General features: G+C 42.9%; 1 protein-coding gene across 1 annotated transcript; it reads right to left on the bottom strand.

Annotated features, from left to right (window-relative positions):
- Window positions 1-1,532: 1,532 nt before the first annotated feature.
- LOC147115478 (extracellular calcium-sensing receptor-like) lies at window positions 1,533-7,834 on the bottom strand. The gene is made up of 5 exons (XM_085989593.1): window positions 7,577-7,834; window positions 5,769-6,605; window positions 5,388-5,615; window positions 2,538-2,661; window positions 1,533-2,446 (listed from the first exon to the last, which is right to left on the bottom strand). The coding sequence occupies exons 1-5, from the start codon at window positions 7,832-7,834 to the stop codon at window positions 1,533-1,535; spliced, it is 2,361 nt and encodes a 786-aa protein (XP_085845719.1).
- Window positions 7,835-23,815: the final 15,981 nt, after the last annotated feature.

The following is a 23,815-nucleotide window of genomic DNA, read 5'->3' as shown; positions in this document are numbered from 1 at the left end:
TGGATAGCTCTTTCAATGAGACAGCACAGGGACAATTGGCCGAATGGTCACCTTCTGTGCTGCAAGATTCTATGATTCTATGAAAAGCAATATGTTGGTTGTGAACTGATTATGGATTAAATAGGATTGCATAGGAGATATGGCACAGAAGAAGGCCATTCGACCCAACCAGTCCATGCCGGCATTTATGCTCCACACGAGCCTCCTCCCCATCTTTCCTCATCTAAATCTATCAGCATAACCCTCTATTCCCTTTTCCCTCATATGCTTGTCTAGCCTCCCCTTAAATGCATCTATACTATTTGCTTCAACCACTCCCTGTGGTAGCGAGTTCCACGTTCTCACCACTCTTTAAGTAAAGAAGTTTCTTCTTAATTCCCTATTGGATTTCTTGGTGACTATATTATATTGATGGCCTCTAGTTTTGCTCTACCCTACATGTAGAAACATTCTCTCTGTATCCACTCAATCAACGTTTTTCATAATATTAAAGACCTCTATTAGTTCACCCCTCTGCCTTCTTTTTACAAGAGAAAAGAGACCCAGCCTGTTTATCCTTTCCTGATATGTATACCCTTGCATTCCTGGTATCATCCTTGTAAATCTTCTCTGCGCCCTCTCCAGTTCCTCTATATCTTTATTTAATATGGTGACCAGAACTGTACGCAGTACTCTAAGTGTGGTCTAACCAAGATTCGATACAGGTTTAGCATAACTTCCCTACTTTTCAATTCTATCCCTCTAGAAATAAATGCTAGTGCTTGGTTTGCATTTTTATGGCCTACATTGCAACTTTAAGTGATTTATGTATTTGTACTCCTAAATCCCTTTGTTCCTCTACCCCACCTAGACTCGCACCCTCCAAGCGATAAGTGACCTCCCTATTCTCCCTACCAAAATGTAATACCTCACATTTGTCTGTGTTGAACTTCATTTGCCATTTATATGCCCATTCTGCAAGTTTATACATATCCTCCTATAACGTGTTGCAGTTCTCCTCAGTATTGACTATCCCCCACAATTTGGTGCCATCTGCAAATTTAGAAATTGTGTTTTTTATTCCTAAGCCTATATCGTTAATGTAAATTGTGAACAGCAGTGGCCCCAGCACTGATCATTGTGGAACACCACTACTCACCTTCTGCCACTGTGAATAGCTATCCTTTACTTTAACGCTCTGCTATCTGTCCTGAAGCTAGACAGCAATCCATTCTGCTACTTGTCCCCTGAATCTGCATTATCTGACCTTCTTCATCAGCCTATTATAGATGTCCAGGGGACATGAAAGGCGCCAGAAAAAAAACCACTCTCTTACTTACTTTCCAAACTGTTCATTTATTAAATACAAAATATAGCATAACGATGAACTAACAACGTATTTACATTTCTGACTTTATATGAGCCCCTCTTGCATTCTTTCAGCTCGAAAACGATTCCATAATGCAGTTATAGACATCACAGCATATGTTTAAGTGTGCATTGTGTTTCAATCAAAGTCTTATTACCACTGGATTTTATAATTAGAAGACTTTTCAGATTAGTTTTGGAACTATTTTACCCATGATATGTTTCTTTGTATTTTTTTCTTTCTTCAGCAAGATAATGTAACATTTAGGGGCAAAAATACAGATAAGTAGGGCAAAACTGGAGGCTAAAATTGCGAATATTTCTACAGCCACAGTATATTTCCCAGGAGAGCTTATATAAGCTGGAATGAAACTTATCCAAACTGCACAAAAGATAAGCATGCTAAAAGTTATATGCTTGGCTTCATTGAAGTTATCTGGAAGGTGTCGAGCTAGAAACGCAACCACAAAGCACACACAAGACAGAAATCCAATGTAACCAAGTACACAGTAAAAGGCTATTGCTGACCCTACGTCACATTCAAAAATGATTATATCCTTAAAATAATCACTGTTTTTCAGAGGATAAGGTGGCGATGTAATTAGCCACACAGTACACATTAAACATTGTACAAGTGTAAGAAGAAAAACAGTTAAGCGTTGTTGTGTTGGTCCAAACCACTTCATCGTGTTATTATTGGGAAGGGTTGCATTAAATGCCATTACCACAACAATTGTTTTTCCCAAAACACAAGAAATACAAAGAACAAAAATAACACCAAATGATGTGTGACGTAATGTGCAAGACCAGACTGAGGGTTCTCCAATGAACGTTATTGAGCACACAAAACACAGGATTAATGCAAAAAGAAGAAGGAAGCTTAATTCCGAATTGTTAGCTTTAACAATGGGAGTATCTCTATAAACATAGAATAAAACAAGTACACTTGTCGTTAAGCAGGCTCCAAGCAATCCAAGTGTCATTAGAATGATTCCCATGATTTCTCCAAAGGAAAGAAATTCAATATCCTTTAGTACGCATCGGTCTTGTTTTTCATTGGATCGATATTCCTTGGGACATTTAATGCAATCAAGTGAATCTAAGAAGAGGTAAGTTTAAATGATTAGAAAAAGTAAATCAGGAAAAAAATTTAACATGCATGAAACATTTATGCAGGAGTTTACTCTTACCAGTCGAGTTGCTAATTTCACCGTAAGGACATAGAATGCAATCAAAACAACAAATCGGTTGTCCTTTCCGCGAAGCTTTTCTTTTTCCATGTGGACAACTTTCTGAGCAGACAGCTTTTGGAACCTAGCATAAGGAATAGAAAGAAAGGTACTTAGATAATCATAACTGTGCAAAAATTACTTTTAATATAGTTGAGTTTGTTGATGATTTCCAACAAGCCATATCAATAATTATTACTTAACAAAAAATATGTGGGCTTCTGACAGATTCACGACAAAACTGCTCTTTCCTCATAGTGCTGAATTTTTCATTCTTGCGTATATATCCAACTGCGTTCTGAAAGTTACTGCTGAATCTGCTTCCACCATTCTTTCAGGCAGTGCACTCCAGATAATAATCACTGTGTAAAAAAGAATTCCCCTGGTGTTCTTGCCAATTATCTTTACAGTGTCATAATGAGTCAGGTGATTTTTGCTGGGAATTCAATGAAACTTACCAAAGTTCCCTGTTAGAAAATAGTTAACCACATAGACTTAAGGTGCTCCAGCCATCAGACTTGTGGCTGACACACCAACATGCAATGAGTATCGTCCACTTTATATTGACGATTACATTGAGTTCCTTCAAATCTACAACAAAGAAACAGCCCATTCGACCCAACAGGTCTATGCGGTGTTTATGCTCCACACGAGCTTCCTCCCACCCCTCTTCATCTCACCCTTCAGCATACACTTCTATTTATTTCACCCTCATGTGCTTATTTAGCATCGCCTTAAAGGCATCTATGCCATTTGCCTCAAATGTTCTTGTGCTAGCGCATTCCACATTCTCACCACTCTTTGGTAAAGAGGTTTCTCCTGAATTCCCTATTGGATTTATTAGTGGTTATCTTATATATATGGCCTTCAATTTTGGTCTCCCCCACAAGTGGATACATTTTCTCCACTTCTACCCTATCAATATTTTCCGATGTCTGTGTGAAAAGACACCCGTAGGGACATCGGAAATGCCAGTTTCAGGTTTGCAAAGTGCATGCGCTGAAAACCGGCATTTCTGATCTCTCAATAATGCTCTTGGCAGATCGGGCGCCTGCCCTGGAGAAGGGCCAATGTGGGTGGAGAGTTCCACTTTCTGGAGGGCCTCCGCCCGCTGAAATCAGTTAAATGTCTTATGCCTGGTAAAAGCATAAGGCTTGCTTTTACCAGCATAAGAGTTTAAAAAAGTTAAAAAATATATTTTTCTTCACTCATTTATAATTTTAAAATACTTTTCAAAAAGGTAAGTTTATTTTTAGCCCCGTAAAAAACTTTAATTATATTTTTCAAAAAATTTAATTTTGAAAACGTGTTAGTTTTCTAAAAAGTTATTTAAGGTTTTATTGTGTTTTTGGGGTGACCTCCATTCATACTTTTGACGGGTCTATCTGTGAAAGTATGAAGGAAGATACCCTTCTTTCATTGGCTCACCTGGCCCACGTGATCCAAGGACACTTGCGAACCACGTGCGCCCATGGGATAAGTGGGCCCTGCGCATTTCGACTGTGGAGAGGCCCAAGAGCGGAAGTGTCCGGACCTCGGGAGCACTCAGGTAAGTGCTTAGATTTTTTTCCGATAGCAGGCATCTGCACGCAGGAAGCCTCCGATCGGAAATTACGGGCCATTATCTTAAAAACCTCTATCAGGCCACCCTCAGCATTCTCCTATCTAGGGAGAAGAGCCCCAACCTTGTCAGTCTTTCCTAATAGTTATAACCTCTCAGTTCTGGTGTCATTCTGGTGAATGTTTTTGCACCTTCTCCAGTTACTCTATATCCTTTTTATCATATGGACACCAGAACTGTGCACAGTATTCTAAGTGTGGTCTAACCAAGAATCTATACATGTTTAACATGACTTCCCTGTTTTTCAATTAATTCCTTCTGCAAATGAATGAGTGCTTGCTTTGTTTTTTTAATGGCCTTATTAACCTGCGTCACTACATTTAGTTTTTATGTATCTGTACCCCTAGATCCCTTTGCTCCTCTACCAAATTTAGATTGTTATCTAAGCAGTATATGGGATCCTTATTCTTCCTGCCAAAGTGCATTACCTCAAACTTACCTATGTTGGAATTCATTTGTCAATTAAACGCCCATTCTGCAAGTTTATTAATGTCTTCTTGTATTTTGTTGCATTTTCCTTTGTATTAACTACACTACTTAATTTGATGTCATCCTCAAATTTAGCAATTGCAATTCCCATTCCTAAGTCTAAATCGTTAATGTAAATTGTGAATAACAGTGGGTCGAGAACTGATCCCAGTGGAACATTACTTCCCACAATTCGACAGTCTGCATAGCAGCCTTTAACTCCTACTATCTGTTACTGTTTTGTAGCCATTTTGATCTCTACTTCTAACGTCATTCCCACCTTGATAGTCACCCTGGCAAATACTGAGGAAAAGTAACTATTCAATGATTCTGCCATTTCACAGTCATTACCGGTGAGTTTAACTTGTGCAACCCTTAGTGGTCCTATCCCTATCCTGACTTATCTTTACTTTTGAATATCGAGAAATCTGAAATCTTAATTATGTTTGTTTTACAGTTTGCTTTGGAGACTTTAGTGGATTGCCATGTGTGTCAGACACGCCCCTCACCCCAAATAAACAACTGTGCATTTCAATAGATGTTTATTCTTGACCGGAAGTCGCGCTCACGTTTTCTAATCTGCCCCTGGTAGCAGGGTTCTTCTGAATCAACGGTTATTCGGATAAAGAAACACATTTATTTAAGGCGAGAACCATCTGCGATTCCTCACTGTTCAAAAGGAAACCAAACTTGGTGAACTGTCTTACACTTAGAAGCCTTACCGTAACTTGACCTCCACTCCAGATAATTCTCTCTTCCTTGATCACAAATTCTTTTCCTGATGGACCAGCTCCATCATAATACCCAACATCGACAACATCGACACCACCAAAGGCATTTGGTTGCCAATTTACAATGTCATATGGTGCGACCTGGTCGCCATTGCTGTCAAAATATATTCTTTCTCCAATCGTGGTAACGAAATTTACCGTTTTCATATAATGTAGAAGCTTCCAAAAACAGAAAAGATGGAAAAGTAAACATAAAACATATTTTTATTGATTCAAAATGGGTCTTCAGAAGCCCAATGTCTAGCTAATATTTATGTGAACGGTTTATTAGTTTTAATGCCTTAATTGCTGTTAAATAACATATGCTCTTACGTGCCATGGTTGGAAACTTGAAATATTTGCACAGCTGTTATTGAAAAATGGTCCCTTGCCATTTTCACATGAAATCATATTGTGAATTGCATGGGCTATAGCATAAGTTGCTTTATATACATTGTAAGTAAACCTGAACTGTGTAACATCATTAAACGCATTGCGCACTGACTGCAGATTCTCTCTTCCTGTACACTCATTAAACTGCGAATAAATGTTCCCTTCATCTGTTCTGTTTTCCGATTTTCTTAGGGTGCAACCAAAGGTTGTCTCCCAAAACTCTTTCATTAAAATGTTTCCCGGATATTGAGAAGGGTGGATCTGCATTAAAAAATCTTTCAGCCCTGGTATATCTACTTTACGAATTGCAATCCCAATTGTACCAGAAAGGAATCGATTACTTTCTTCAGCCGTGAGCAGTGTCGTAGCTGCCCAGGCCTCGCTTGCTATCCATTGAATGCCAGTGAGGTTCTGTCGAACGATTTCTTTCAGTAAAATATCCATATCTGATTGCGCGAGAAAGGCCAGGACAACTTTACTAGAAGATGCCTTTATAGTCGCCAAAGTTTGAAGTATCTTTTCCTCTGAGTATGTTGCGTGAACAGTTTCAGAGAACGCGATGCAAACACCCAGTTCTTCTACCACTTCTGTGAATGCTTGCATTCCAAAGTTGCCATAGTCATCGTCGCTTTTTATCGTCCCAATCCATTTCCATCCAAAATGTTTCACTAGCTGGGCTAAAGCCCTCGCCTGAAAGTAGTCGCTCGGTATTGTTCTGAAAAATGACGGGTATTGAATTCTGTTACTCAAACACACACAGGTGGAAGAGTAGCTGACCTGTGGAATAGTAAAATTGAAAAGATGAGAAAATCATGTTTCACTGGCAATTTCCAACTGTTTGTTAAATCGCGTTTTACGCAATTGCAACTTCTCCGCTATTTGATTTTGTTCCTATTCTTCAGCGGGAGTTTTAACAGATAACAGGGCTGATTCCGCTGGCTGAACACTCCTGGTACCGAAGGGCTCTTCCCAAGGAACGTAAGCCCGGAAATCAGATATTAAGTGCCAGCCTTTCCCCGGCCAGTTTCCCCAGCCAATATCGCCTCACGCCGGGAACACCGGGCCGTGGGTTCAACTTTAAAAGTACCGACAATCCCGACCAATGTTTCTCGCTTCACGAATGCTACCTGACCTGCTGAGTCTCTCCGGCATTTTCTGTTTTTATTTAAATAGAGACGGGATATACCTATTATGATTTTTACCCCAAAAAGCTCAATGAAATTCTGAAGTATATTCATTTCCTGAAAGAACAAAACGGCGCGAATTGTATCTTTAGAGCATTTTTTATTGTTGCCAAATGTATAGCAAATAATTAATAACACAGATAAAATGCTGGGCATCATTTTCATTATGAGTTTATCAAAATAGCTGCTAGCATTGTACAGCCATTACCTCAATTCAACAATACAAGTACAATTTATCATTTTCTCCATAATAGTTGCATGGACTTTAATTTCAATTTTACCAAGACTATCAGGAAAGCTAAAGAGCAACATAAATTGCATAACTTATCAAACTGCAACACGTTCATTACTCATCATTAAAGTGAACGGTTATGTTACAGATAAGAAAAGCATTCGGTTTTCCGCATATTACTATAATTAGACCTTATTCAGTTTGCATCAAATAGTTTATTAAAAGAAACAATCGATAAGGATTTCCCCCGGAGGATTATAATTACGTGTAACTAATTGGAAGAAAGATTTTGTTCCTTGGTCTAGTTATGATATATCAATTCAGTAACTCACCATGGGAATGTGGAAAGAACCGATTAAACTCGCTATCGCCATAGACTGTGACGATCCAGAGTCACCAACAATCGCGGAAACCGTGGAGGATCTTTTGCAGTTTAAACCTGAAGATGATCCTTCCGGTCTGTTCATGAATTCAAAGGCGGCTTTGAGAGAGAGCGGCGGCATGGTACACGCATCATAAATCCGATAGCCCAGTGTAACATTGGGAAGTAGCTTTGGGTCCTTGTTTATCTCTTTGATAGCAAAAATCATCGTCAGTACAAAGCGAAAAGTTCGGAACCAAAATCTGTGGACGACACATTGCTGCGTTAGAAAAGCCTAGATATCTGAAGGAGATTGTTTAGGCTTTCGTAGATGTTATATTGATATCTCTATATTCTGACCTCGTAATATAACTTATTTGACGAGACGAGGCGATGTTTAGGGATGAGATTACATTTGGAAACACGGAATTGAAATATTATTCGTTAATCTTCAATGTCATTTTTTCATTCATACTATTACAGTGTAACATCAATTTGGTTTATAATTTCTTTGTAATAGTACGAAATGAGTTATGTTTTCATTTCACGTTTAAATAATATGATTTCAACCATTATTTTGGTGTTTACTCTCCAAACACGTCATCAAAAGTCTCAGGTGAAAGCTGCGGAAATCAATTTGTAGGTTGCTACGACAAATATAGAGACTGTTCCATATTTTTCTCTTTTTTGAAGTATAATATTGGCACTCTTGTGTTATCTTAACAAACGAAAATAGCTGTTCGACATGTCTACATTGGCGGGGAAAAGAGAGGACGCAGTAAGATTTGCAATGTGAGGAGTGTTAGGCATTACACAAACATTCCCCTTGAAAACAATGCACCGAAACATTTTCTTTCGCGCAAGCTTTAAAATAGTTTAATATCCAGATTAATTATTTATGATCGAATGTTCGATCCGTTTGCTGGTCGTAAATTTGGTCCAGAACTCACAGCCTAGGTAATTGTCTATTTTATCGCTGAATATCACACAACAAATGAATGAAGCTTCAACAAATATCTAATTATCGAGGTTCAGTCTATCACTTACATTGTGCATTTGACCGCTGTTGGTTGGGTATTAAACACAAGGTTTAACCGTTATCCATCCTTAAAAGCTAAAGTAACAGCAGTGATTCTAAAATACTGCAAATTTACTTTAGATAATGCAAGTGCCATTTATAACTGCTGTTGTTTATCTGAAATTGATGGAAATGTTCAGAAAGTTTAAACAACAAAGCGAGGGATCCCAAAAGGGAACAAGTCATGACTTGAATCAGCCCTGGGTGAAAAAGCACAACGCGAAGGCAACAAATTTTAATGACACTGTCACCGGTGGACACAGTAATAAGTTAACGATGCTTCATTAATAGGGGAGACATTCATTATCACCCTGTTTGTGGGCGGTAACCTTTGAAAGCTTTGAAACTTAGCGCCAGGCACTTATGATTCCCAGATTTCACGAAATTGGGGTTAGCGCTCCAGGGCACAGGCGCGTTCCGAGGGTCTTTCCCTCCTTTAAAGGGAAGGGCCATCGCTGCTGGCTGTCAGTCAGCTGGTACCGGACGGAGGACGCGAATCGACTCGATCAGCCCCATGCACTCCAGCAGAGTGCTGAGCTGATCGATGGCGGCCCAGGAGAAAATAAATTTGACCCAAACAATTAAAAAAACGTTGGCACTTACCTTGGCAACCTCCCCTTTAACTTTTGCCCTTGAAGAGCCCGGCCGTCGGAACAACGCTTCCTGCAGCTGCCAGTTTTGTCACCTGGCGATGCTGCAGGGGGCGAAACTGAAGTTCAGGCCCAGGATGCCTGGCAATGTGCACGGTGACGGAATAAACTTCAGGCGAAGGAGATCGGGACGCAACGCCATACCGCTGCCGCAAACCTCCCGCCGAAATTAGTGGGAGGCGCTTGGGCTGTCAGTGGTAGCGCCCTGTTCTCGCTCCCGGAGGTGTTAACGGGAGGCGCAAAAGCACCCATTGGGGAAAAATTCAGTATTGCCCCGTTTGGGGTGCCATTATCGGGCATGCGCAAAGTTTAGCGCCTGGCGCTAATTATCGCCTCCGATGGCAAACTTGGCTTTTATCACCCCTGGAGGTGACTGGAGCGCTAAATCAGGTGCTTCACACCTGTCTTAAGGCACAAAGGCCAAGGAGCGAGGCACTACCTCAGAGCGCTTGCAAAGCTCATATGATGTCAGCCAGCAATGGAACACAGACACAATGGCACCATCCAATTCTTAAAGGGAAATTCTGACCAATGGTCATCGACCTGAAACGTTAACTCTGTTTCTCTCTTCACAGATGCTGCTTGACCTGCTGAGTTTCTCCTGCATTTTCTGTTGTTATCTTAAAGGGGTGGGTTGATCTTGCTCTCCATCCACATCCTGCTCATTGCAGCCTTGAATCTCGGCCTGGAAAGACCTGTACATCAAATCTGCTGGAAAGAACAATGGAGAGACCCAGGGAAGGAGCTCAGAGTGCATCTCCCACAGTCTCTTCTAAATCGATACAAGGAAAGGCAAATCAAAATGAACCTGCAAAGTGCTGCTCAGTACCCAAAGCTCCTTCACCCAGCGTTGAATCTCTCCAGAAGTCTCTCTCTCTCTCTCAGAATGCGTGGTGCATAAATGTCACCAACAAAAAAGGGCAGGAAGCGGTCACCTTTAAATAGTGCTCCCCCAGTCCCTTCCCGACTGCAAAACGCTCCCCTCAACCTGTCATTGCTAGCAGCAGGCGGTAAGGCAGGGGGCGCCACTCAATATCTGGTCCGGGGCACTACCACGGCATTGCGCACTCGACTGACATCACAATCTGCCGGCGCAGGAGATTGTGGCGGCAGTGTTTAGCACCACTGCAAAATGTCTAGTTAATTTCGCAAGTGGTGCAAACAGAGCCGCGCCTGGGCGCTAGTTGCTTTGCACCCGATTTGCGCCCCCTTAAGGCACTAACGGGAGGTGCAGACAACTGAATTTCTCCCCCATTGTTTTTTAATGATAAAATCAGGCAATCAGGTCAATTTCTGCTTGGCTGGCCTTAAACTGGTGGAATGAGATCATTAGGCCCGTTTGCATTCCACTGGACTTTCGAGTGTGGTTAGGAGAGACTTATCCAAAAACCGTTTGCTTTACACCCATGTGGAAGTCGAAATTTTCCCCAATAAATCACTGGTGGGATTAAACTTAGACTGCTTTGCACATTGCTGGAAGCCACGGTATGGAAATGACATTGCAGATATTGAAATGATGCAGAAGAGAGCAACCACAATGTTTGAGGGGATAGAGGGATGAGATTATGAGGAACAATGTTGTACATTGGGCAAGTTTTTATCAGAACAGAGAAGACTGAGTGGTGATATGATTGCTGTTTTTGGATTCTAAAGGGACTAGATAATGCAGACCATGGCAAGCTATTTCAACTAGAGGGACGGTGGAAGCAGTTAGTATTGATTCATTCAAATGAAAAGTAGATAGATTTATTTTACAAATGAGCTTTTTGAGATATGTATATGAGTAATTTGACACATGACATGTGGTAAGTGTAGCATGTTTTGAAGAAACAGGTAATTTTGGACCTATTGTTCCCCAAGTTCTCCACCACTGGGGGATTCCCTCGCCTCATGTTATGTCTGTTGTAGACTAACTGATAAGGATTGATTGTAATGATTAGTCAACAAATCCATTATTGTAATATGATGCAAATACCAAGATGGTAGAAGATGAAGTAGAATGACCTTGATAATTTTTGTCTAGTATTTCCAATAAAGGTTCCCTGTGCTGAAGAACTAATTGGCTCCATCACGACCAGTTCTGTGTTGGACCACTGACCAGCAGATTGACAAGTCACCAAGCCCTGATGGAATGCACCATATTCTGTTCAACTCAGTCAGAGAGGAGCTAGCAGATGCTCTGTCCAACACTAGTTCAATACTCCTTAACAATGCAAATAGACCCGTCGGACTGGAAAGAACAATGTAACTGACATGAATCAGTCATTCATAAAAGAAAGACTTATGAAATAATACTGGGCGGTCTGCAGCTGGCGCTGTCCAGGGAGAGTATAAATACTCGGGCACGGGCCCAGCTTGCGCAGGACATTCTTAACAGGAACTAGTGAAGGACACAACTAGACCTCCATGTTGTAAAACAGTTGATTAAAGCTTTGTTTAACGCTTGGACCAAGTGCCTAGTAGTTTTCTTACGTCAGTAACACTTTTGCTGAAGGAGGGAGAGGAGAAACTAAGCGAATTTAGCAGAACCAGTATCATCAGTTGTGAATCAACTCTGAAGGAGTGAGATTCAAATTTGGCGGACGTGCAAAATGGGAGGTATTTGATTGAACTCCCATTATACATCCTGAACGATTGTCCTTGCCATTCCCTTCCAAGGAAAAGATAATCGGCAGTTTTGCACCACAACAAAGTTACATTTCACCCTGTAAGATCCTTAATTTGAGATAAATGAGCCAACATTTAGAAATGCGTGCATTAATTAGGAACAGCCATCACGTAAATTCAGGTCAAGTTTGGCAACTTTAATAGAGTTTTTGGAAGCAGCGACTCACTGGTTAGATAAAAGGAAGGCAGTAGACATGCACCGGGAATTTTCTTGGGGGTTGTCCTGACCGGCTGCACCAACTTTGACAGAAGCTTGGGAGAAAACAAAAATAAACAGTATAAATTGAGCATTCACCCACCATCAATCGAATTTATCACAGTCAATGGAGAGAACCCCCTCAGAAATATTCAGTTACACTCTTTATAGATTTTCAGAAGGCAATAAATAGGTGTATCACAAAGAAAGACCTTGCATTTATAAAACGCCTTTCATGACATCAGGACGTTCTAAAGTGGTTCACAGCCAAATGATGTACTTTTGAATCTTGTCCCAAGGTACGGTAGTATAGTGATTATGTTACTGGACTAGTAATCCAGAGGCCTGGACTAATGATCTGGTGATGTGTAGTTCAAATCCCACCATGGCAGCTGGGGAATTTAAATTCAGTTAAGTAAATACATATGGAATGAAAAGCTAGTATCAGTAATGGTGATCATGAAACTACTGTATCTGGTTGGCTACCTAACGTTCTTAAGGGAAGGAAAATCTGCTGTCGTTACCTGGTCTGGCCTATATGTGACTCCAGACCCACAGCAATGTGGTTGACTCTTAACTGCCCTCTGAAATGGTATAGCAAGCCACTTAATTGTACCCAACTGCTACAACAAAGGCACCACAGGGACAGAAGTAGTTCAAGAAGGGCAATTTGGGATGGACAATAAATGCTGGCCTTGGCTGTGTTGCCCACATTCTTCAAACAAGCATTTAAAAAAAATTGTAATGTAGGGAAATGTGGCATCCAATGTAAGGTCACACACACAGCCACAAGATAAATAACCAAATACACTATTTCCAGTGGTACAGGTTGGGGGATAAATGTTGGCCAGGACACCAGGAGAGTTCCCTGCTCATCTTTAAATAGAGACAAGGGATCTTTTACATCCACTTGAGAAAGCAGTGCTCCTTCAGTACTGCACTAAAGCATCAGTATGGATTACATGATCAAATCTCTGTAATGTGGCTTGTAAGGACAGCAATTTCACTCAGAGGTGACCGTGCTACCACTGAGCTAAGGCTCAAACCAATATTGTGCCCATGCTGCAACATTCCCTCTTGCAACATAGGCTTAATATTTTGTAACAAGAAACTTCCTAGAAAACATTAGGCATATGGGCCTAGAAATTCACTTTGGGCCCGCCAGCTGGCGTGCGCCCAAAAGTTAGCGCTGAGCGCGGAGCCAGTTGCGCCCGTCAGATATTCAGTTTTTGCGCCCCAAGTCGGAACCGGGCGCTATTCCAGGTTGTGCCCGCCCCCGCTTGGGGCGCTGAAACTGAATTTCAGCACTCTAGGCGCCGCTGCGCCACCCGCTGAGGAGCGGCAGGCTGCGGTACTGCAGGCCTCCTCCTTCTCTTAAGGGGGAGGTGCCTGCAACGGGGAGATCGCCGCTGGATAGTGCCGGCAAATGAGCCCGGCACCACGTAGAAGTGCCGGGTTCGTGGAAAGCAGCTGGCAATGCCACGGGGGGGGGGGTGGAGGAGGCCGGGGAAGGAGGTGCGGGCAGGCGGCCGCTGAAAAAGCGCCCCACTAAGGCTACAGGACGGCCCCGTTTTCTGATCGCTGTTTGCGGCCGCTGCGGAAGAGGCGGCCGCAACTAAATATGGCGGTCGGGCCGGTAGCGGGGCACTGCGCACACCGATGACGTCATCGGTGGCGGCGCAGTGCTACTGGCTAACGCCGCCATTACCGCAGCGCTGAATATCGGCGAAAGCTCAGCAAGTGGCACAAAAGCCCTCTTTGGGCGAAAACTGGGCGCAAAGCCTACTGAATTTCTAGCCCATGGTGTATGCAGAAATGGGCAGACATTAGGTCACAGACAGATAATGCAGAGTTAGAATCAATGGGGGAAAAATTCGGTATCGCCCCATTTGGAGCGCCGTTATTGGCCGTGCGCAAAGTTTAGCGCCTGGCGCTAATTATCGCCTCCGACAGCAAACTTGGCTTTTATCACCCCTGGAGGTGATTGGAGTGCTAAATCAGGTGCTTCACACCTGTCTTAAGGCGCAAACGCCGAGGAGTGAGGCGCTACCTCAGAGTGCTGGTGAAGCAAGGAAGGGCAAATCAAAATAAACCTGCAAAGTGCTGCTCAGTACTCAAAACTCCTTCAAACAGCGTTGAATCTCTCCAGAAGTCTCTCTCTCTCTCTCAGACTGCAGGGTGCAAAAATGTCACCAACAAAAAAAGGCAGGAAGCGGTCACCTTTAAATAGCGCTCCCCAAGTCCCTTTCTGACAGCATAATGCTCCCCTCAACCTGTCGTTGCTAGCGGCAGGTGGCAAGGCAGGGGGCGCCACTCAATATCTGGTCTGGGGCACTAACGGGGTGATGCGCATTCGACTGATGTCGTGATCTGCCGGTGCAGGAGATCGTGGCAGTAGTGTTTAGCGCCACCACAAAATGTCTAGTTAATTTTGCGAGCGGCACAAACCTCGCTGTGCCCAGCCTCTAGTTGCTTTTTACCCCAATCGGCGCCCGCTTAAGGAACTAACGGGAGGCACAAACAACTGAATTTTTCCCCCAATGGGTATTGCATAGATTGGACAAGGGTTGGAAGTGGTTACTTACTTGCACTAAACAGGCCTACTAATCTTCTTGTAGGAAACATTGTGGCCAGTTGCTAATATTTAACAGCCTCTGGTAACTCACCATTTGATCAATAGTTTATATTATTTCATATAAAGGAAATGCCAACAGAAATGAGTATTTGAAAATTAGAGAGGCACACCAAGATGTTGGCATTCCTGAAGAACATGCCACGTATGTAATGGTCTGCCAGTACTTGCTTCCCATTGGACAGATCCAAGCAAGCGGTGCACTTATCTTTGTAGTTGGTTGTAAAATTACTCCTCTTCCTCCTTAGGTGTCAGAAGTGGCTCAGTTGGTAGTGCACTCACCTCTGAGTCAGCAGTCTGTGGGTTCAAGTCCTACTCCAAGGGCTTGAGTACATTAAAGCTAGACTGATACTCCACTGCAGTGCTGAGGGAGTGCTGCATGGTTGGAGGTGGTGTCTTTCAGATGAGAGGTTAAAACCAAAGCCGCGTCTGCTCTTTCAGGTGGACGTAAAATATCTTATGGCACTATTTCAAAGAAGAACAGGGGAGTTCTCCCAGGTGTCCTGGCCAATATTTATCACTCAACCAACATAACATTATCTAGCCGTTATCACATTGCTCTTTGTGGGACCTTGCTGTGTGCAAATTGACTGCCGCATTTCCCACATTGCAACAGTGACTCCACTTCAAAAAAAAGTACTTAATTGGCTATAACGCACTTTGGGACGTCCGGTGGTCGTGAAAGGCGCTATATAAATGCAAGTCTTTGTTTTTAGGTGCAAAGGAAAGTCGATGTTACTAGTAGGATGGTTGTGCCTCTGCCCTTTTGCTCTCAGAGTCTTTAAACTTGCTAACAAGTCTATTATGTGGTAATTTTTCAAACGCATTCTGAAAGTTCATATGAACAACATCAACCACACTACTCATCAACCCCCTCTGTTACTTTATCAAGGAACTCAATCAAGTTAGTCAAACAGCATTAACTTTTAATAAATCTGTGCTGACTTTCATTGATTAGCTCTTAATTTTCTAAGCGCTAATTAATTTTGTACTGGATTATGGCCTCTAAAAGATTTCCCAACACCAACGTTAAGATGACTGGCCTGTAATTTCTGGGATTATCCCTCTTCCTCCTTTTTGAACAGGGGTGTAACTTTGCAATTCTACAGTCCCGTGGCACCAACCCCATATCTAAGGAGTACAGCAAGATTGTGTCAAGAGCATGCACAATTTCTACCCTTACTTCCCACAGTCACCTAGGATGCATCCCATCCAGACAGGGTGACTTTTCTACTTTCAGGCCTGCCAACCTTTTATGTACCTCCTTTTTATCTATTTTATCCTATCCAATAGCGTTACTACCTCCTCCTTTATGGCCACAATAGCAGCATTCTCTTCTCTACGGAAGACAGCTGCAAAGTACACATTTAGTACCTCAACTGCCCAGGTATGTCCTGTCCACCAAAACCAGGACAAATCCAATCCAGCAAATTATTGCCCCATCAGTCGACTCTCAATCATCAGCAAAGTGATGCAAGGTGTCGTCAACAGTGCTATGAAGTGGCACTTAATAACCAATAACCTGCTGACTGATACGCAGTTTGGGTTCTGCCAAGACCACTCAGCTCCCGAAATCATTGCAGTCTTAGTCCAAACATGAACAAAGGAGCTGAATTCCAGGTAATGTGAGGGTGACTGCCCTTGACAGTGAGGCAGCAGTTGACTGAGTGTGGCAGCAGGGAACCATAGTAAAGCTGAAGTCAATGGAAATCGGGGGGGGTGGGGGTTCAGAAACTCTCTACTGGCTGGAGTCATACCTAAAACAAAGGAAGATGGTTGCGCTGGTTGAAGGTCAATCATCGCAGCCCCAGGACATCGCGGCAGGAGTTCCTTAGGGCAGTGTCCTAGGCTCAACCATCTTCAGCTGCTTCATCAATGACCTTGTCTCTAACACAAAATCAGAAATGGAGATGTTCGCTGATGACTTCACAGTGTTCAGTGCCGTTCACAACTCCTCAGATAATGAAGCAGTCCATGCCCACATGCAACAAGACCTGGACGACGTTCAGGCTTGGGTTGATAAGTGGCAGGTAACATTCACACCACACAAGTGCCAGGCAATGACGATCTCCAATAAGCGAGAGTCTAACCAATGCCCCTTGACATTCATTGGCAATAACATCGCTGAATCCACCACCATCAACATCCTGGGGGTCACCATTGACCAGAAACTTAACTGGACCAGCCACATAAATACAGTGGCAACAAGAGCAGGTCAGAGGCTAGGTTTTTCTGCGGTGAGTGTCTCAACACTTGACTCCCCAAAGCCTTTCTCCATCTACAAGGCAAAAGTTAGGAGTGTGATGCAATACTGTCCACTTGCCTGGATGAGTGCAGCTCCAACTACACTCAAGAAGCTTGACATCATTGAGGAAAAGCAGCCCGCTTGATTGGCACCCCATCCACCACCTTAAACATTCACTCCCTCCACCACTGGCGTACCGTGGCTGCAGTGTGTACCATCTACAAGATGCACTGCAGCAACTCACCAAGGCTTCTTCAACAGCACCTCCCAAACTTGCGACCTCTACCACCTAGAAAGACAAGGGCAGCAGGCACGTGCAACACCAGCACCTACAAGACACACACCATACTGACTTAGAGGTTTATCGCCGATCCTTCATTGTTAATGATTCAAAATCCTGGAACTCCCTACCTAACAGCACTGTGGCTGTATCTTCACAACAAGGACTGCAGCAGTTCAAGAAGGTGTCTCACCACCAGCTTCTGAAGGGCAATTAGGGATGGGCAATAAATGCTGGGCTTGGCAGCAATGCCCACATCCCATAAAACAAATTTTAAAAAATGCCTTACCCTCTGCTTGCACAATAAGATCTCCTTTTTGGTCCCTAATCAGCCCGAACCTTTTATATTTATATATTTATTAGATACTACTTTTTCACTTTTAGTTTAGCCACTAATCTAATCTGATACTCTGTCTTTGGTCCTATTATTCACTTTTTTAGAACTCCTCTGTACATTCTGAACAGTTTGTTTCTCTACAGTATTATGCATCGTACATTTGTCATAACCTTCTTTTTCTTTTTCATTTTAATCTCTATGGCCCAGAAATTTGGGTCGGAGGCTTCCCGCGGGTGCAAGCCCCCGACCTGCACTTACCTAGTGTGCCTGCCATTGTGCTGTGGGCCCACATGGGATTCCGATCCTGGGCCTCCTCCAGCTGCCAGCGTGCAGTGCTCGCGTATCCCAGGGGCGCAGTTAGTTTGAAGCATCCCCTGGGATCACGTGGGCCATGGAGAGCCAATAGTAGCAGGGAATCTTCATTCAATAATTTGACAGGAAGACCTGTCAAATCTATGAATAGAGACCGGCCCCAAACCTAACTAAAACATCAAATATATTTCTTTTAAATCACATTTTTAAAATAACTATAAATTACATACAATAACTATTTTAAACAATAATTTAAAACTTTGAAAATATTAATTACAGTTTTTAACAGGGCTAAAAATAAACTTACTTTTATTCAAAGTATTTAAAAATAATAAGCCTGTGGAAAAAATGTTTTAATTTTACTTAATTCACCACTTACCTTGTTAAAAGCAGACCTTGTGCCTGCTTTTTAAATGCGCAGCTGGTAGAGACTTACCCTCCCGGAGAAACCTGTAAAAAAAACGGAAGTTCAAGGTCTATCCGCTGCGACTTCGACACCCGCATTTGACCTCTGAACACCTTCCTTCAAGGGAATGGAAGTTCCAGTTTCCTGCGCATGCGCAGTGCATGCATGAAACTGGCACTTTCGTTGGGCCTACGGGTGAGTACAGTGCGCATACTCACCCGTGGAGACCCGAATTTCTGCCCCTATATTTTTAGTCATCTAGCGAACTCTAGATTTGGGTCCTCTTCCTTTCACCCTCATGGGAATGTACCTATTTTGTACAGAACCATTAACTTTTTGAAGGCCTCCCATTGGTCAATTACCGTTTTGACTAACACATTTTGATATCAATTCACCTGGGCCTTTAACCTTTTTAACTCACTGAAATGAACCTTCCTCCAGTTAAGTATTTTGAGGCTTGATTGTTCCTTGATATTTTCCTTAACTGCTCTAAATCTGATGATATTATGATCACTGTTCCCCAAATATTGTCCCACTCAAACATGCTCCACTTCTCCCACTTCATTCCACACAAGTAGATCCAGCACTGCTTCCCTCCTCTTTGGCTTGCAATCAAACTGATCAAGAATATTCTTTTGTACACTTTTCAGCAATTACTCTCCCTCTTTACCCTTAACAGTGTTACAATCCCAGTCTATATTAAGATACTTCAAATCCCCTACTTTCACTACTGTATAGATCTTGCATTTTTCTTTGATTTGCCTCCGAATTTGTTCCTCTATTTCTGATGAAATATCATCGACCTGAAATATTGTCCGGAATGTTGATTACCTCGGAAGGTTCAGTGTGGGCGCTGTCCATGCGGGGTTGTGCCACTGCTGTTGGCTCCATCACACTGTTGAAAATGAACTTACCTTATTTGGGCCTATTAAGCCTGCCCAGCACTTTACCCATCCCAATTAGATGGAGCAGACCTGATCACTTTAGATTTGAAGTTTAATCTAACATAGTGCTGTCAGTGCACTCCAGCATTGGAGTGCTGCAAACACTGACAATGACTGCACACAGGCAGAGGGCTGCACCCTCTTCTGTACTTATGGAGGGTGTCAGAGCATGCAGGGTGGTCCTATTCCCTGCTGACCGGAGACCAAATCAGCCTGGTTGCAGATTGCAGAGGAGGTCACAAGCAGGGATTTGGTCAGGAGGACCTGGGTTCTGTTCCGCAAACGTTTCAATTATCTCATTAGATCAGAAAACGTTAGTAAGAATCCACACTCAACTTCATCCTGTTGTGCCTCTCATCACTCTGCCTTCCCTACCCTACTCCTAAACATCTTTACTCACACCAACATCACTTGAGCTTCAACCCAACCCTTTCTGTCTATCTAAATTATCACATCCCCATCTCACTAGACACGCCTCACACTCACCCTCATTCAAGTGCAATCATACCAACGAACAACACACAAGGGTAGCCACTTGGGTTTTCTATCCAATGTTTATGTTAAGTTTCTATTAAGATGGTGTCAAACATAAAAATCTTTATTTTCAACACTTTCCGGTCTTGGACAGATTTGCGTGCACTTTGGAAGTGGCTCAGTGAGTTGCAGTGAATGGTGAGACATAACGGCACCCCCCGCAATGGTGATGAGTGTGAAACAAATGGCTTGGTCATTGTAGGGATACTTTACAGTGTTGGTGTGGTGTGGTGTCAACCTAGCGCATGATGTGGCAGCTATATCGATGTACAGTGTAAAGTTAACTAAATCTGGCCACTGCTGCAATATGTGGGAGCTGGTGGACACCATTGATGCTCACGGTGATCACATTTGCAGTAAGTGCTGGCTGCTCGATGAACTCCGGCTCCATGTTGATGAGCTGGAGTCCGAGCTTCAAACACTGTGACACATCAGGGAGGGGGAGAGTTACCTGGACTCTGTGTTCCAGGAAGTAGTCAGACCAATTAGATTAACTAATTCAGATGTAGTCCGTGGTCAGGGACAGGAGGGTGTGACTATGAGTGAGGCAGGCACGGGGATCCAGGAGGTAGTGTTGGAGGAGCCGCAGCCCTTGCTCTTGTCCAACAGGTTCGAGGCACTTACTCCCTGTGAGGACGGGAGCGGGGACTGCAGGGAGGATGAGCAACCTGGCCACAGCACCATGGAACGAGGGGCCATTCAAGTGGGGGGAGTAAAAAGAAATGTTGTAGTGGTAGGGGATAGTATCATTACGGGGATAGATAGGGTTCTTTGCAGCCGAGAGCGAGAGTCCCGAAGGTTGTGTTACCTGCCCGGTGCCATGGTTAAGGACATCTCCTCTGGGCTGGAGAGAACCTTGGAGTGGGAGGGGGAGGATCCAGTTGTCGTGGTCCATGTTGGTACCAACGACATACATAGGACAAGGAAAGAGGTTCTGCTGAGGGAGTATGAGCAGCTAGGGGCCAAATTAAAAAGCAGAACCACAAGGGTAATAATCTCTGGATTACTATCTGAGCCACGAGAAAATTTGGCTAGGATAAATAAAACCAGAGAGTTAAATGTGCGGCTCAAAGACTGGTGTGGGAGAAATGGGTTTTGCTTCTTGGGACACTGGCACCAGTACTGGGACAGGAGAGAGCTGTTCCTTTGGGATGGACTTCACTTGGCCAGTGCTGGGATTGAACCCTGGCGAATCGAATAACTAGGGCTGTAGAGAGGGCTTTAAACTAATTAGTGGGGGGGAGGTTTCAAGAGAGCAAAAAATAAAAGTGTCAGCAGAGAAGGCAATAGAGCAAGGTAGCAGTGGGGGAATTAAAAACCACAGCATGTCAGGAAGGGACAGAATATATAAAGATAAAGGTAAAGTAGTAAAGGGGGTAACAGCAGGAATAAATTGTCACAAAACATATTTAAAAGTTCTTCATCTGAAAGCGCACAGCATTCGTAACAAAATAGATGAGTTGATGGTACAAATAACTACACATGGGTATGATCTGGTGGCCATTACAGAAACATGGCTGCAAGGTGATAATGACTGGGAACTAAACATCCAGGGGTATTTGACTATTAGGCAGGACAGACAGGAAGGAAAGGGAGGTGGGGTGGCTATGTTAATAAAGGATGGAATCACTGCAATAGTGAGAAATGATATTGGATCAAAGGATCAGGATAATGAAACAGTTTGGGTGGAGATAAGGAATAATAAAGGGAAAAAGCCACTAGTGTGCGTAGTCTATAGGCCTCCGAACAATTGCAACTCTATTGGTCGGAGTATAAATCAGAAAATAGTTGGGTCTTGTAATAAGGGAACATCTATAATCATGGGAGATTTTAACTTTCATATTGGCTGGACAAATCAAATTGGCCAGGGCAACCTTAATGAAGAGTTCATAGAGTGCATTAGGGACGGGTTCCTTGAGCAGTATGTTACTGAACCAACCAGGGGGCAGGCAATCGTAGATCTGGTCCTGTGTAATGAGACAGGATTAATAAAAATTGTCCTAGTAAAAGATCCCCTTGGAATGAGTGACCATAACATGGTTGAATTCCAAATTCAGTTGGAGGGTGAGAGAGTTGGATCTCAAACCAGCGTACTAAGCTTAAATAAAGGAGATTATGAAGGTATGAGAGCAGAGTTGACTAAAGTGGACTGGGAAAATAGATTAAGGTGTAAGATGGTACATGAGCAGTGGGGTACATTCAAGGAGATATTTCAGAACTTTCAAGAAAAATATGTTCAACTGAGGAAAAAGGGGCAAAAAAGAAAAGACAGCCATCCGTAGCTAAGTAAAGTAATAAAGCATAGTTTCCAACTGAAAACAAGGGCATATAAAGTAGCCAAATCTAGTGGGAGGATAGAAGATTGGGAAGCATTTAAAAGCCAGCAAAGAATAACTAAAAGATTAATTAAGAAAGGGAAGATAGATTATGAAAGTAAATTAGCAAAAAATTTAAAAACAGATAGCAAGAGTTTCTACAGTTATATAAAAAGAAAAAGGGTGGCTAAAGTGAATGTGGGTCCCTTAGAGGATGAGACCAGGAAATTAGTGGTGGGGAACATGGAGATGGCAGAAACGCTGAAGAAATATTTTGTATCAGTCTTTACAGTAGAGGACACTAAAAATATCCCAACACTGGACAAACAGGGGGCTATAGGGGGGGAGGAGCTAAACACGATTAAAATCACTAAGGAGATAGTACTCGGTAAGATAATGGGACTTAAGGCAGATAAATCACCTGGACCTGATGGCTTACATCCTAGGGTCTTGAGAGAAGTAACGGTAGGGATTGCGGATGCATTGGTGGTAATTTTCCAAAACTCCCTGGATTCAGGAAAGGTCCCAGCAGATTGGAAAACCGCTAATGTAACGCCCTTATTTAAAAACGGAGGTAGACAAAAGGCTGGAAACTCTAGACCAGTTAGCCTAACATCTGTGGTTGGTAAAATGTTGGAGTCCATTATTAAGGAAGCAGTAACAGGATATTTTGAGGATGTAACAAACAAGGTGGATAAAGGGGAACCAGTGGATCTGGTGTATTTGGACTTCCAAAAGGCATTTGACAAGGTGCCACACAAAAGATTACTGCACAAGATAAAAAATCACGGGATTGGGGGTAATTTACTTGCATGGGTGGAAGATTGGCTATCTAACAGAAAACAGAGAGTTGGGATAAATGGTTCATTCTCGGGTTGGCAATCAGTGACTAGTGGTGTTCTGCAGGGGTCAGTGCTGGGACCCCAACTCTTTACAATCTATATTAACGATTTGGAGGAGGGGACCAAGTGCAACATATCCAAGTTTGCCAACGATACAAAGATGGGAGGGAAAGCAGTGAGTGAGGAGGACATAAAAAATCCTGCAAAAGGACATAGACAGGCTGAGTGAGTGGGTGGAAATTTGGCAGATGGAATATAATGTTGGAAAGTGTGAGGTTATGCACTTTGGCAGAAAAAGTCAAAGAGCAAGTTATTATCTAAATGGAGAGAAACTGCAAAGTGCTACAGTATAAAGGGATCTGGGGGTCTTGGTGCATGAAACACAGAAGGTTTGTATACAGGTACAGCAGGTGATCAGGAAGGCCAATGGAATCTTGGCTTTTATTGCAAGGGGGATGGAGTATAAAAGCAGGGAAGTCTTGCTTCAGTTATACAGGGTACTGGTGAGGCCACACCTGGAATGCTGTGTACAGTTTTGGTTTCCATATTTAAGAAAAGATATACTTGCTCTCGAGGCAGTTCAGAGAAGGTTCAATCGGTTGATTCCGGAGATGAGGGGGTTGACCTATGAGGAAAGGTTGAGTAGGTTGGGCCTCTACTCATTGGAATTCAGAAGAATGAGAGGCGATCTTATCAAAACATATAAGATTGTGAGGGGGCTTAATCGGGTGGATGCGGGGTGGATGTTTCCACTGATGCGTGAGACTAGAAC

This window comes from Somniosus microcephalus, chromosome 6, assembly GCF_052327205.1.
Source record: "Somniosus microcephalus isolate GS21.2 chromosome 6, FLI_Smic_1.0, whole genome shotgun sequence".
Taxonomy (NCBI): Eukaryota; Metazoa; Chordata; class Chondrichthyes; order Squaliformes; family Somniosidae; genus Somniosus; species Somniosus microcephalus.
Note: the sequence above shows the minus strand (reverse complement) of the source record. Positions and strands in the feature narration are given on the sequence as shown.

Excerpts from the sequence above, each read along its gene's own strand:
- LOC147115478 (XM_085989593.1), bottom strand. The coding sequence starts at position 7,834 with ATGATTTTTGCTATCAAAGAGATAAACAAGGACCCAAAGCTACTTCCC. Across the intron at positions 6,606-7,576 it reads GTTCTTTCCACATTCCCATG|GTCAGCTACTCTTCCACCTG; the intron begins GTGAGTTACTGA and ends ACTATTCCACAG. Across the intron at positions 5,616-5,768 it reads CAAGTTTCCAACCATGGCAC|CTTCTACATTATATGAAAAC; the intron begins GTAAGAGCATAT and ends TGTTTTTGGAAG.